Source organism: Manis javanica, chromosome 3, assembly GCF_040802235.1.
Source record: "Manis javanica isolate MJ-LG chromosome 3, MJ_LKY, whole genome shotgun sequence".
Taxonomy (NCBI): Eukaryota; Metazoa; Chordata; class Mammalia; order Pholidota; family Manidae; genus Manis; species Manis javanica.
In genome coordinates this window covers 104,922,798-104,937,135 of record NC_133158.1, presented here as the reverse complement: position 1 = coordinate 104,937,135, position 14,338 = coordinate 104,922,798, and the positions used below count along the sequence as shown (strand labels likewise).

Below are 14,338 nucleotides of genomic sequence, written 5' to 3'. Positions count from 1 at the left end.
CTCTGCACTGAAGAAGTGCACCCAAGACATATTACCTAACAAGCCTTATTGGCATCTCAAATTTATTTAGTTAAATTCTGAAATTTAAGCTTGATTCTGATAACCTAATGGGATAAGATTTTAGAAGTCTCAGGAAGGCAAGGAGTGAATTTTGTATGTGGGAAAGTTGTGAAAAGTTAGGAGAAGAAACGAAGTTGTTGCTCTTGGTTACGCCTCGTAGACTCTCACGTTAACTTTGTGTTTATTCATATGACTTCAGTTTGGCAGCTGGACATTCCTGTGTGATGAAGACAGATCTTGGTAAACAACGACATGCTGGGGCTTTCATTTGTAAGGTTCCTTCTTAGAAGCCAGTGGCCAAATAAGTCAGCTCAGCTACACTGTATGGAGCAAAAGAATTGCCAAGCTGAGTCAGGTTTACACATATAGTCATGAAAAATATGTTATTGCTCTTTTAAGCCATTACATTTTTGTTTGATTTGTTATTCAGCAAAAGATAACTGAAACAGAAGTAGAAGAAGTAATGACATGGAAAGCCATGCTTTCAACTTTTTTAATGAGTCGAATTTAGCTTAGTAAATAATTTAATGAATTATGAAACGATTAATTTTATTTATGGTCTGCCTCTAAAGAATATGAAGTAGATGCTTAGCACAAATTATCGGAATCAGTGTTGAATTGCAGCAGAAACAGAGGTAATCATGGCTGTCACTTATTGATGTTTTGTGCATAAAGAACTTCTAGATATTATCTCAATAAATCTTTTGCTTCATGCCTTAAAGATGAATATTATTCATTTTACAATCACTGTTTTAAAGACGGAGAAACTAAGGTTCAAAATTTTATATAAATTGTTCAAGTCCAGAGCTAGCAATAGGTGATAGAATTGGATTGTAAGCCTGCTCTATTCTAACTCTAGCACCTGGGCTCTTATCTATTTCTAATATTACTTCAATGATCCCCTTTCTATCCCCACTGCGAATTTGCAGGAAACTCTTCCCACATCTTTTTTCCCACGAGTAAAGATGTGGATCTCTTGGTTTTGAGGTTAGTGAAAATTTCATTCATGCTGTCAGGATGTTTCCACTAGAATTGGTAGGAGAGCTTCACATAGTCAAACCTGGTGATAAATCTTCTCCAACCCCCACTGTTTGATCTTTAGTATATAGTCCACCCCCTTAAAAGGGTTCAGGTCCTTGCTTACGAGTTAGATGCCTATACCTTCTCTCAGCCTATGCCCCCAAGTACAAAGAAAATTGTGACTTCATTCAACAAACCCTCTATTTATGAAATGACTCCATAAAAGAATTTGTAATTATTTGATCTTGAGATGATAGTTTACAAATGTTTTGGATTGATTTGACTATCATTCTTTCTTTTATATGTCTCAATCTTGCCAGTCAGTTTCATTGATCATGCTTGTGATAGATGAAAATAAGATAAGGTAATCCAGGGGGGAATGTGGAAATTGGAAGTAGAAGAAGAGACTGATGGGAAGTGAATTATTGGGTTATTTTTTTCCCTGAATACTAGGACAGCTTAATATTAGAAACATTTGCCTTATAGTCTCCTGGATTAATAAAAAGTCAGAGTAGATAATATTATGATCGAGTGAGATTATTCTAATACGGAGTACAGCTGCCTCCAACATACCCACCTCCTAAAAAATTTTGTGTATGAAGGATGGCTTAAGTTATCCAGGAAGTTAAAATATCCAGATATATACATGTTGTTTTGCAGAGCAAAGTTATGCCTAGGGTGTCTCTTTCTTTCTCTCTTTCTCCACACACACACGACATATATATATATATATATATATATGATACTTTACATAAAATAGAAATATTTATGTTTTGAGAACATCCTAACATGTGCATTGAAAATTCATTCAGAGAAAATTGTATTTAAAAAGAAATTTGACAGACTTTGATATATGACATGAATCTTAGGAGACATACATTCATAACCTATACTACAAGTAATGAGAATTTATAGTAGACAATGGCTTGCATCAGAAGAAATGAGAAATTCTCTAGAATGTTTACAAGGTTTTACCTGCTGCATCTCCATCATATATCAGGTATTTAATTTTAACCTTTTTCTCATGATATAGTTTGCATTTCATTATAATTGTTTTTTAAATTAAATATAGGATAATGAGAAAACAATGCCTTTCTTGCACCTTTCAATGACTATTTAACGTTATTTTTATTCTTTTTTGTATGTCAATTGTAATGTTTGTAAGGCTCGTATCCACAGTTGCTCCCTTGTGAAAATCTGGCATTTTACTTTTTTTTAAAAGAATAAGTTACACTTTACATTGGTTAAAAAAAAAAAATGAAAACACCTTGTAGCATGTAAGGAATGATTAGCTTCTCTTCTTTTCTAACTCAAATGAAGCCCTATAAGAAGGTAATCTATGTAATAATGAAAAATAAAATTTCAGCTGAACTAGATGTTAGTACTAGCTATTCAAAATGTGTCTCTTAACCAGTAGATGTCAAATTTCTGTGTGCATCAGGATTACCAGAAAGGTTTGTCAAGACACAGATTACTGGCCCCTCTCCCAGATTCTTCTGCCTTCATAGGTCTGTGGTGGGGATTCAGAAATTTACATTTCTAAAAATCCCAGGGGGTGCTGATGTTTATGACCTGGGACCACATTTTGAGAACCACTGTTCTTACCAACTGTTTATTAATTAAACTTTGTGACCTGGGTACTGTGGAGAAGCCAAGAGATTGTGACTCAGGGTGAAGCAAGATGGCTAAAAGCACTCTCTTGTTTTGCATATATAGAGATCGGATTGAAAATTGTTTTTAAAAATGAAAAATATCAAATCATAAGCTCACTTATTATTCAAAATAAACATAAAATGCAACACTTTATTAAAGTAAAAGTATCTTTACTATTAATATACAAATGGTGAAGAGTGACAATTTTGATATACTGTAAGCCATACTCTCATGTCTCTCATAAATACAAAACTTCAACATTTGCAGTAGAATTTTTACAGTTTAGACATATATATATATACAGCATTTCATAGGGACATAATATATTGAAACAATAAGAAAACTCGGTGGTAGCTAACTTAAGAATATAGAATTTGAATGGAATATATAAGTTAAAGAAAATAAAAAAATGTATGTTTTGATGATGTATACTGAACACAGCATAGAATTCACATACCAAAAAAATATATTAAAAAAAAGGTTTTTTTAACCTTTATTTCTCAGAAGTTCACATATTCCTAACAGAGTGTAGAGGCAAATACTAAACCATAAACATTCCTTTAAGAATTTGAATATGTTGGCTCTCAACAGTGCTATTTATTTTATATAATGCACACTGTTCTTTAAAAAACCCTATTTGTGAAATTGAATCATCAGTTCTATCTTTTTTAACTTTCTCTTCTGGATTTCACTAAGGTTGCTCCTTTGCATCAGTATAAATGGCCTAAACTTTGATGTAAGCAATGTTCCTAGTCTCTGGTTCTGCAGTTCTCACAATAAGGCCCCTCTTAGCTATTCCAAATGGACAATTCCGTTTGTCTTTCGGGATTCCTTCAGTTCTTTGTTGCTCTATTTTCCTATGCCTGACTGTGATTCGAAATGCTCCAACACCCATTGCTTTGCTTACTCTTTTCTAAGGAAGGCGAAAACCAGATGCTATAGGGTAAGTGTTTTCATTTTAGGAAAATAAGTGGAAATATTAAGGTTATATGGACAACTTTTATTATATTAATAATTATGGACATCATGTGACAAAATCCATAAAATTTATTAAAAAAATTAAAATACTAATGTATTTCAGTTATTGATAAAACCCTATAGTGAATAATGAAGTATTTTCTGAGTATTAAATGTGTTATTAAATAAATATGAAGCATTATATATAATATAGAAGTCTAAGAAGGGAAAAATTAATCCAGCAGCATTCTTGTATAATGTTAAATAGCTGCCTCTGCGTGGGTAAATGCAATTTTTTAAAAAGGAGAGGACAGACCTGGAAGGAAATTATATGTGTTCAGCAACTACTGTGTAGGCCCTTTTAAAACTTTCACAGTTACACATACAATTGTTTAATTTCAGAACACAGCCCATGAGTATAACATTTTCTTGAAATATTTTCATTTTAGGATTTAAGGTCTTCATTTCTGTGAGCTTCCACAGGTTAGTTTTAGCATATGCTAATATATCCATATACAATTTCAATGTGAGACAGTGCAATAATGCTTCAAAGTGTTAATAAGAAGATGCAAATCTTTTTTCTCTAAAAATAAATAATGCAAATAATCTCATTAAAAAATATCTTCACCTATTCATAAACTTTGAATAAGCACTCTGGAAATTGATTTGAAAAAACAACTCCATGAGCAATTGAAATTGAGGGTTTACATTATTCTCCAAGAAAAAGAACATTGCAAATTTAATAAGTAATTGTAATATGTTATTCCAATATTTCTTAAATTAAGAAATGAAGATCATTCTATCACTTCATTTGTACATATTTTCATCAATGATTATCTTATCATCAACAAGAAAGGATGATTTATGATTACAAATCAAATATAAAACAGGAATAACGTAGACCCAAGTGACACCATAATAATTCACCCAATCTTGAAAAGGTCATCTATTGTCTTTGTCTTATAACTGGTAAACTCAATTTCAACAATATCTAGAATGTATTTATTTTCTAGAACAATAATGTAGAAAACATAAATATATTTAATGTGTGCATCAAGTAATTGTTTTCTTATGAGTGGAAATGAGTTACACAGTATAATTTATTATAGTTAGATTTTGTATTCAAGGTAAAGTAGTTTGAATTGAGCTTATTCACTGAAGGTAAATAAGACAGTATTATTCAAGTGTCACAGATATGAGCGATGCATATCAATAAAGACTGCAGTTACATTTTTTATTTTAATAAAGCAGAATGTCATGCTAATCCAAAGGCACAACTAGACCTTAATTATTTAAAGTAAGCATAAAATGAAGGAATGATTATGAAGTTACAATTAATTGTTGGCACTCAAATAAATAATTCGATTAATTAAACCCTTCTCCTTATACAAATGTCTAATTCAAAGACTAAGATTCATATAAACTTTGCTGGATCAAATAATCTTTGAAAAATGCTTTTATAGGTATTAATATTACAAATAAATGAAAACTTGATAAAGATTAGACATTAGTACCAATAGAATGGCAATAAATCAACCCACAAAAATAATAAATAAATCTTTAGAAATCACAATTCTTAAATTCCTTTACAGATCACTGTAAAATATGTTGACACATTAATTTGTGCCAATTTTAAAAACAAAATATGTGCTAAAATGCTGATATTACTGCTCCCTCTTACATGTTGAATATAGATTGTCATTGCCTAATTGCACATAACTTATCAGGAAATATCAATATTTTCAGTGATATTTTCGTTCTTTTGTTTAAAGTAGCATAGGGTTTTGATATTTGACACTACTTATATTCAGTCAACTCTTCTGACATTTTATACTAACATTTAAGAGTACTCTGACAGTAAAAATATCATTTGTATAGTTAAATGCCTATATTTAGTCTAGAATAAAATGAAAAATAAGAAACACATTATTTCAGTTCTACTCGTATTTTACAATTTACTACAAGTATCTCTTACGTGGAAACTTTTACAGAGAGCAATTTGGAGCATTCCATTGAAATGTGAAAGAAAAAAAAAAAACTTTATCACAGTATTGCCTTGCTCCTGCATGGCACAGATTTCAAGGACACGAGAGAAGGACCACTCAGACAATTCAAACATTCTGTGTACAATTAGTCCCAGATTATCTGTTAACTCCAGGTCATTACTCCACATCAGTGGTAAGATATTTAACAGCATATATGTATTTATATATGAAGCAAATATATAAAGTAAATTACATGGAAAGTCCAAAGAAATGAGAGAAATAGAAGTTTTAAATCTAGAAAACAAAAATATTTGTTCTTTATTATGATTTCTCTGCTCTTGCAGTATAGCACAAATGTAATAATAGCAAACATGCTAAATTGCTTTCTCCATTTTCCCAATTCTTTCACTATCATTAATTGAAAACCATGTAGCCCTATCCAAGAAAAACTAGCATTCATGGCTATTGCTTCATGGACACTTTACTAAGCCCATTTACTTTGCACAAACTAATTCAAATATTTTGACTACTTTTAGCACATTGGTACAAAGAGGGAAAAACAGTAAAATAAAGCAAACAGATGATCAGACAAATGTAACTTAAATAGCAACAGTCAAATCTGTCAAAAGATAAGTTGGATAATTCCTACTTAAGTTCTTAGGTAGGCATTGGAATTCTTTTTCTTCAGAATATGCCAGAAAGGGTAGCAAGGAGAGATTCCTGCATTATAACTCTGTAAATTATGGCAAGGACATTATGGAGACTTAGTACCTGGACATGCAGATGGGCACATTCTCTTCTGCTGATGACTAAAAGTTTTATAGAATTAATTAACTCTCTTGGCTGACAGTTTCAAACACTTTGTAAATAAAACTGTTCATGAGTGGCATTAATATTACATTTAATATTCATCAAATTATCTCCAGAGAGACACCCTTCGGTAGGTAGGTCTGAATTGTTTAAACGTTCTTCCAATGTTCTATTGGTATGCGTTTCACAACCAGTCAGTATTTGACCTATAATACCACCTGAAATACTAAAGTTATGGATGCAATGAGGCCTAAAGAAACCTTTGGCTCTCTAGGGTAAGAAAGAATCTAAAACCTGCTCCCAACTGGTGTATATATTTATAATCATAAATACTTCTTTTTAACATTACATATACGTGAAAGCCACGTTTCAGTCTCTTACCTCTGGGAGCTTGCATAGCTTGGAAGTCTGCTATAGGCCCTAACAAGTAATATTAGAAAGTTTGTGTTGAATAGTTAAGGAATTTCTTCAACAAAAGTTTATCAAAATCTTAAAATGACTTCTAGCTACAACATCCAGAATACAAACAGATAGTGTAAATTCAATTGTTTATCACTGACACCTTATGACATGTTTAAATGTTAATTTCTCTTTAACCAAGGGTTTTAATTCCATTAGTCAATTACATTTAATGATTGACCTATAACACCAGGAAAATGAATTTTTAAGCAAAGATTATCTAAAGCAATGGGAAAAAAATGTATTGAGGATATGCTTTGAAGTGTCTGAACATTAAGGACTTGTTTCTTGATAAAATATTTAAAAAGTAAAAGATAATCACATATTTATAAATATATCAAGACAACATTGATATTGTTCCCATTTCAATTTACTTTATTTGAAGCTGAGGGCAGAAATCAATATTATATATTTTACTTGCAATACATTTGTTTTTTTTGTGTAATCTATTGTGAGTGAATATGGCATATATAAAGAGAGAGATATTTATGGAATCTTTCTTATCTAATTTTACACACAACTAATATTTATTCCAATGGATAACTATTTTGATCTGGCACTTCCATCTATCAAAAGTCAACATTGAAAGAGCACTGTAATTATAACTTAAAAAGAGTTTTCCAAAGTTTCTTCAATTTTTAATAGCTGCTAATGATAACTGGCTCGCTTAAGACTGGGTTCCCTGAAATTCTCCGGATAAAAAGTAAGACCTTTATTAAGTGTTTTCATTGCAAACAGAAATCCACTTTGATCATCTATTTGCCCAAGATAAGATTAAAAGCATGCAGGGCTTTCTTAAACATTTAGTTTCCAAAGCTTTTATTTTGTTTTGCTTTTTCTTAAACTCCAATTTGTTGGAGAGGCTGTGGACTGAAATTCAGTTGTTGAGAAATAGAGCACATTAGCCGTATTATAAGTTGCAGTACTTCAATCAAAGAGTCAAATCAATAACCAAGATTTGGTGCCAGTCAGGTCTTTATATTGAAATTCATAACAAAATTAACAACAACAATAACAGCAATAAAAGGAAATGGACTATGGGCAGGAGTATTTGATCATATGTATATGTGTACAAGCTATTCCAAGCTAGAAGTTTCCCATGAAATTAAGGTCAGTGGAATAGTTTTGGTCAGAGGGTCACTGCAATCCAAATGCTCTTTGTAGAGTTGTTCAAGCTTCTATAATCTTGGTGTTAGGCTTTGCTGTCATCTTCTTTTGACTGTATGATGTCATTAGAAACCTTAATTTCTATAGTTTCAGGATTTAGGACTTCTTTCCCATTTTCTTCTTTTAAAGGCAATTTTCTGGAAGGAAATATAAAAATAATAAACTTCAGTTGCTAAGATACTTTAAATGGTATTCCTTAACATTTAAGTTATTGTTTTATAGAAGGAAATTTGCTATACCTATTATAATGAAAAAAGAAATCAGATTTGTTAAAATAATATTAGACTGAAAGAAAAATAATCTAAAAGAGAATAAGACAATATTGTCCATTGTAAAAATGTGATGTAATGAAGAATGATAAATGAAACAATGTATTTGTAAATTTAGATGCACCAGATCATTCGTTATGGGGTAGCTTAGATTTGATACGCAGTTGTTTTTATTAAAAACACAATTTAATGTTTTGAAATGTAAAAAAGTCAAAATAGTTTTATATATCAACTAGATAATTTATTAGTGCCCAAGTTATCAAGTGAAAATAATTGAAACTTGCTGCCATATTCTGTTGCATAAACTTTAAAAGCTGGATAATTTTGTCATATTCTTTGGAACTTAGTTCAAATGAATATATTTCAAAAATTTCTCACATTTTTTATATTTACCTAATATGTATAATTGGTTTCCTTTTCACTGTCATTTTTTCTTGTAACTTTTGTATCATTTATGAACAATTTTTTTTAACTGTTTCTAGTTATAATTTATGGAGCAATAATAATCTTAATTTCTTAATATCAAGACAGCTTCATAAATCTTACTATGATGACAATAAATCAAAAATTTGTCTTTTTCTATCAGTCTTAAATTCAGTGGTTTATTATAACATCTTGTATATGTAGCTTTGGGGTACTTCTTCTTTCTTTGACAAAATATTTTTTGATATTAAAAAAATTTAAGTTCCAAATAAAACTCCAGTTTAACTCTATGACTTTAATCTCACCATTTTATTGGGCAGTGAAGGCTACTATGCTAGCTCTTCTGGGATTTATTTGTAATTTCTTTTATATTTTTGAATGAGAAGAGTAAACCATTGTAGTCTGAAGATTAAAACCTTTATGTGAAAACTAACCAAACAAAAGTAAGTCATGGGCAAAAATTGCTGTGATCTGTTGCTGGGAATAAAGTAGCATCTACTTTGCTCCTACTAGGGCAGGCTCTTTTATGTGCATTATAAATAATGAATTCACAGTTTTTCCTTTCTACCATTCCCAAGTACTGAAAACATTGACAATAAAATATTATTAAAATACTTAAATTTATTAAAATTGGGTCATTTCCAGCATCCATATGTAGAGAAATTTAGAGTTTGGATGGAAGGTTAGCATAACGCTTAATTTCTCTCTTACTCAAATAACTATGTACTGAGTTTATAACGAAACATGTTTCCAACTGTTTTTTTTTTTGCATGTGTGTCACTGATTATATTTATGTTAAATTATCTTTTGAAAAGATTACAATGAATTCTATTACTTTTATGGTGAGCATTTCTTTTTTATAACTGAAGACCAGAGCATTCATTAAATTATCTTTTCGGTTTTTGTTTTGTCTTGTTTTTTAATATACAGCCCTGTCGTGAGGATATTTTCTTAACTAGTTTTCATAGACACCAATATATCATTTTGTGTTAATTAATTGAAGGAATGAGTTTTGTTGTGTAATGTTTTGCTTCATTGAAAAGACTTTTGAATTCTGAAGGGGAAACAACCCACCTTGTGAAAGCTGACACTGCAAGTGTAAACGTCAACTTAGAATGCAATAATGTCTAAATGTAGTCACTAAAAATGGCCTGAGGATTTAATACTGAAATTTTAGCTACAGAGTAGTACTTTGGATTTGTCTAAATATTAATCATTTCAGGCCCTTGAGAGTAGAGAGAGGGGTTTTCTGAAACAAGTTATGTTCTTCACTTATGACTACACTTAACCTTGGATTTAGGATAAGATGCCTGAATCAAATTTACTTGAAAGGGCATGCTTGCTGGGAAATAGTGACATTTGGTTTGAGAAAGAATAAAATTTAAAAATCATTTTGGTGAGTAGTATTTAAAAATAATATGATAGCCATGGTTTTGTTAGTATCAAATATATTCAGCAGAATACAGCAATTACTAGCACTTCTCAATGATGTCTTGTTTTATCATTTTAACTTTAATGTGCCTGAACACTATCTTTGCACATGTTCAACAGCATTTCAGGTTTAGCTGAAATATGTACTATGGGTTTAATGGAGCTCTGATGGACACAGAAAGAAGTAAATAACATAATCTTGAATGGAGACCAAGAACCATTCACAATATAGATATTAAAATGATAGCTTCACAAACAGCATTACTTCCTCTTCACAACAAACATTATTTCTTTTTAAAATAGACTTGTGTATATTTAACACTATTTAAATTTTAGACTTTCATGTTCTTGTTCAAAGTGATGACTAATTTCCTGACCCATTTTTATTACAATAAAAATCAATCACATTTTGAAAATTTCACTTTCTTATGGAGTGAGATTAGTGTAGGAAAATCTAACTTTGCAACATGCTTCTATCTTTTTGATTTTCTGCATAAAATTAAAGATATATGTTTGAACAGTAGATTTTTCTCTGACACCGACTCAAATCTTCATGAGAAATGTCTCAGTAGAAAGTGGATTTTAGATTTTCATTTGTTCTTTCATTGAAAAAGAAACACTTTCTACAACTGACATTATTTGTAAATATATGCTACAAATAATGATAATGTGGTATCACTTCACGAATACTTAACCAAAAATAATTAAGCCTTTCAAGCTACATACTCAGGTTCTGTTAATGGTGTTGTTTCATTTGGCTCATTTACTGGACTCCCATCTTCATGATTAGTGATTCTTTCATCCTCTGTTCTCATCTCCACTATTGGTTCTTTTGATCCATCTTTCCTAGAAAAATAAAAGTTTTACCTACTTAACGTAAAAGTGGATGCATCATGGAACATGGTTTAAAATCTCTATCTCCCACCATCTCCTCCCAAGTAAATCCAACAAAGTCAAAATAAAAATACCACTAAGAATTTTTTTTCATTTTAATTCATCTTGCCATGTATTTCCCATACAGAAAAAATAAAATTAATAAATTCCATTTTATCTAGAATTCTTTTTTCTCATGAAAATTTTTAATTCTTTTGCAAAAGTAGTTCAAATTTAAAATTTTTAAATCTGCAGTTTCTGTTGGGAAATAAATGAAAAATATTTCATTAAATAAAGTTTATGACAGGGAGTAGCTTTTCCTCCTAACTAGCCATACGCTTTACAAAAACTTTTTTGAAAAATACATGGAAAAAATAAAGAAAGAAAACACTACAGGCTCCACAAGAAACTGTTAGAACTAATAATTGGATGGATTCAACAAAGTTGCAGGATACAAAATTAATACCAAGAAATCTGTTGCATTCCTATACACTAACAATGAACTAGCAGAAAGGGAACAAGGTAAACAATTCCATTTACAATTGCATCAAAAAGAATACAATACCTAGAAATAAAACCAGTCAAGAAGGTGAAAGACCTATACCTTGAAAACTACAAGGCACTAGTGAGAAAAATTGAAGAAGACACCAATGAGTAGAGCAGTTTTTTTTCTGGACACTTCTGTGGCAAGGGAAACAAAATAAAAAATTAACAGGTGGGACTACATCAAACAAAAGCTTCTGTAAAGCAAAGGATACCATCAGCAGAATAAAGGGGCAACATACAGTATGGAAGAATATATTCAGAAATTATTTATCTGGTAAGGGTTTAATATCCAAAATACATAAAGAACTCATATACCTCAACAGCAAAAAAACTGATTAAAAAAATGGGTGAAGGACCTGAATAGACATTTTTCCAACCAAGAAATGCAGATGGCCAACAGGCATATAAAAAGATGCTCCACCACATAATGGGAGGGGGGTGCACAGGGAAGGCAGTATAACACGGAGAAGACAAGTAGTGACTCTATAGTATTTTACTATCCTTATGGACAGTGACTGTAATGGGATATGGGGTGGGGATTTGATAAAGGGGGACTCAAGCAACCATAATGTTGCTCATGTAATTGTATGTTAATGATAACAAAATAAAAAGAAGATGCCCCACATTGCTAATTATTGGAAATGCAAATCAAAAACACAGTGAGATACCACCTCATGACAGGCACAATGATCACTATCTAAAAGACAAGACATAACAAGTGTTGGTGAGGATGTGGAGAAAAAGAGGACCTTTCGACACTGTTGGTGGGAATGTAAATGGTGCAGCCACTTACACTTACATAGAAAGCAGTATGTAGGTTCCTCAAAGAACTAAAAACAAAAACGCCATTTGACCCAGTAATTTCACTTCTAGGAATTTATCCAAAGAAAACAAAATCCTTGATTTGAAAAGATATATGAACCTCTATGTTTATTGCCATATTCTTTACAATAATAATCAATATATGGAAGCAACCAAAGTGCCTGTCAATGGATAAAGAAGATGGAGTACATATACAAAATGAAATATTATTCAGCAACAAAAAAGAAATAAATCCTGCCATTTGCCACAACATGGATGGACCTAAAGGGTATTATGCTAAGTCAAATAAGCCAGGCAGAGAAATACAAATACCATACGATTTCACTTATTTGTGGATTCTGAAAACAAAATGAGTAAAATAGCAATAGACTCATAGACACTGAGAAGTGACTTGTGGTCGCCATGGGAGAGGGGTTGGGGTGGATGGGTGGGGAGGGTAAGGGGGATAAAGGGAAACAAAAATTTTCAATAATAATACAAGTTGGTCAGTCATGTAGATGGAGAATATAGCCAATGATTCTGTAAGACCTTTCTATGTTGACAGATTGTAACTGAACTAGTTGGGGTGAGGATTTAAGAATATGCGTAACTGCTGAACCAGTGTGTTGTATATGTAAAGCCAATACAAGATTCTATATCAACTATACTTCAATAAAAAATTGCTTTCTGTAAAAATTTGAAATACAGAATCAGAGAATTTGGAAGATAAAACTTATGTGTTCTATTGCTTTAAATATCTCCATGAATTTATATGAATAATTTTTATTATAATGTGATCACTGATTTATATTCATATTTTAATAAAATAGCTTAAATAACAGTAATATTATAACATATATCCATGAGATTTTCATTTAGAATTTTATATGCATGTCATTTTTATTGGACTTAGAAGTATGAGAGTAATTAATTTACCATAATCATGAAAAATAGAAAGTTTACTTCCAAGTTTCATACCTAAAAAACAATCAAAAAGAAAGAAAAACAAGGAATCCACTTAGTAATGATAAATCATAATGGTTGGAAATGATGCACTCGTAATACAGAGTAGAAATATGGTACACACACAAAAGAAAAATAGGAAAGGAATGGTAACCTTCAACTACCCAGAGACGTAGTCTTATTTTACATTCCTGCAAATGTGCTCTTAAGTATTTACCTGAATAAGTTTAAAATTTGTGAGCGAACAAAAATCTGTACATAAATGTTTAGAGAAACACTGTTCATAATTGCCCAAATCTGGAACCAACTGAGATGTATTTCAACAGATAAGTGGATAAACAAACTACTCTACATGTATACAATTGGATATTACTGATAATATGAGCTATCAAGCCACAAAAAGACATGGAAGAGCTTTTAATGCATGTTGCCAAGGATAATAACCTAGTTTGAAAGGCCACTTACTGTGTTATTCCAACTACATGACATTGTGGAAAAGGCAAAACTATAGAGACAGTAAATAAAAGCAGTGGTTGCCAGGGTCTCAGGGTGAGAAGGGAGGGATGTAATGGTAGAGCACCGGGCATCATAGACACTGCAACTGTTATGTTTGATACTGTAGAAGTAGATACATGACATTGAAATTACTTCTTGAGAAACAAGTTAACTAGGGTTATGTGCAAAACAAAGCAGACAACAAAAAACCAACAATGGCCCACATATTTAACAGACCTCACAAATGTTGAGACTTAAATAGGGAAATGTCAAGGATGATAATCACTTTTGATCAGGTGGAAGGTTTGGTTGTTGCTTTGATCTGATTATGTAGGTACCTCACACATCAAAAAGTGAAGAATATTTATTGTCAGTAGGTAGAGAAGAAAGTTTAGACATCAATAATAAAGAGCTCTTTATACCTCT

General features: G+C 31.2%; 1 protein-coding gene across 2 annotated transcripts in view; it reads right to left on the bottom strand.

Moving 5' to 3' along the window:
• Positions 1 to 2,869: 2,869 nt before the first annotated feature.
• The window catches only part of NCAM2 (neural cell adhesion molecule 2), a 508,052-nt gene continuing 496,583 nt past the window's right edge, over positions 2,870 to 14,338 (bottom strand). For both annotated transcript variants that reach the window (XM_073231839.1, XM_037012663.2), the window contains 2 exons: positions 10,961 to 11,080; positions 2,870 to 8,248 (listed from right to left, as the gene is read on the bottom strand). In XM_073231839.1, coding sequence (XP_073087940.1) covers positions 8,137 to 8,248; positions 10,961 to 11,080 — 232 coding nt within the window. In that variant the 3' untranslated portion in view covers positions 2,870 to 8,136. The remainder of the gene's footprint in view (positions 8,249 to 10,960; positions 11,081 to 14,338) is intronic.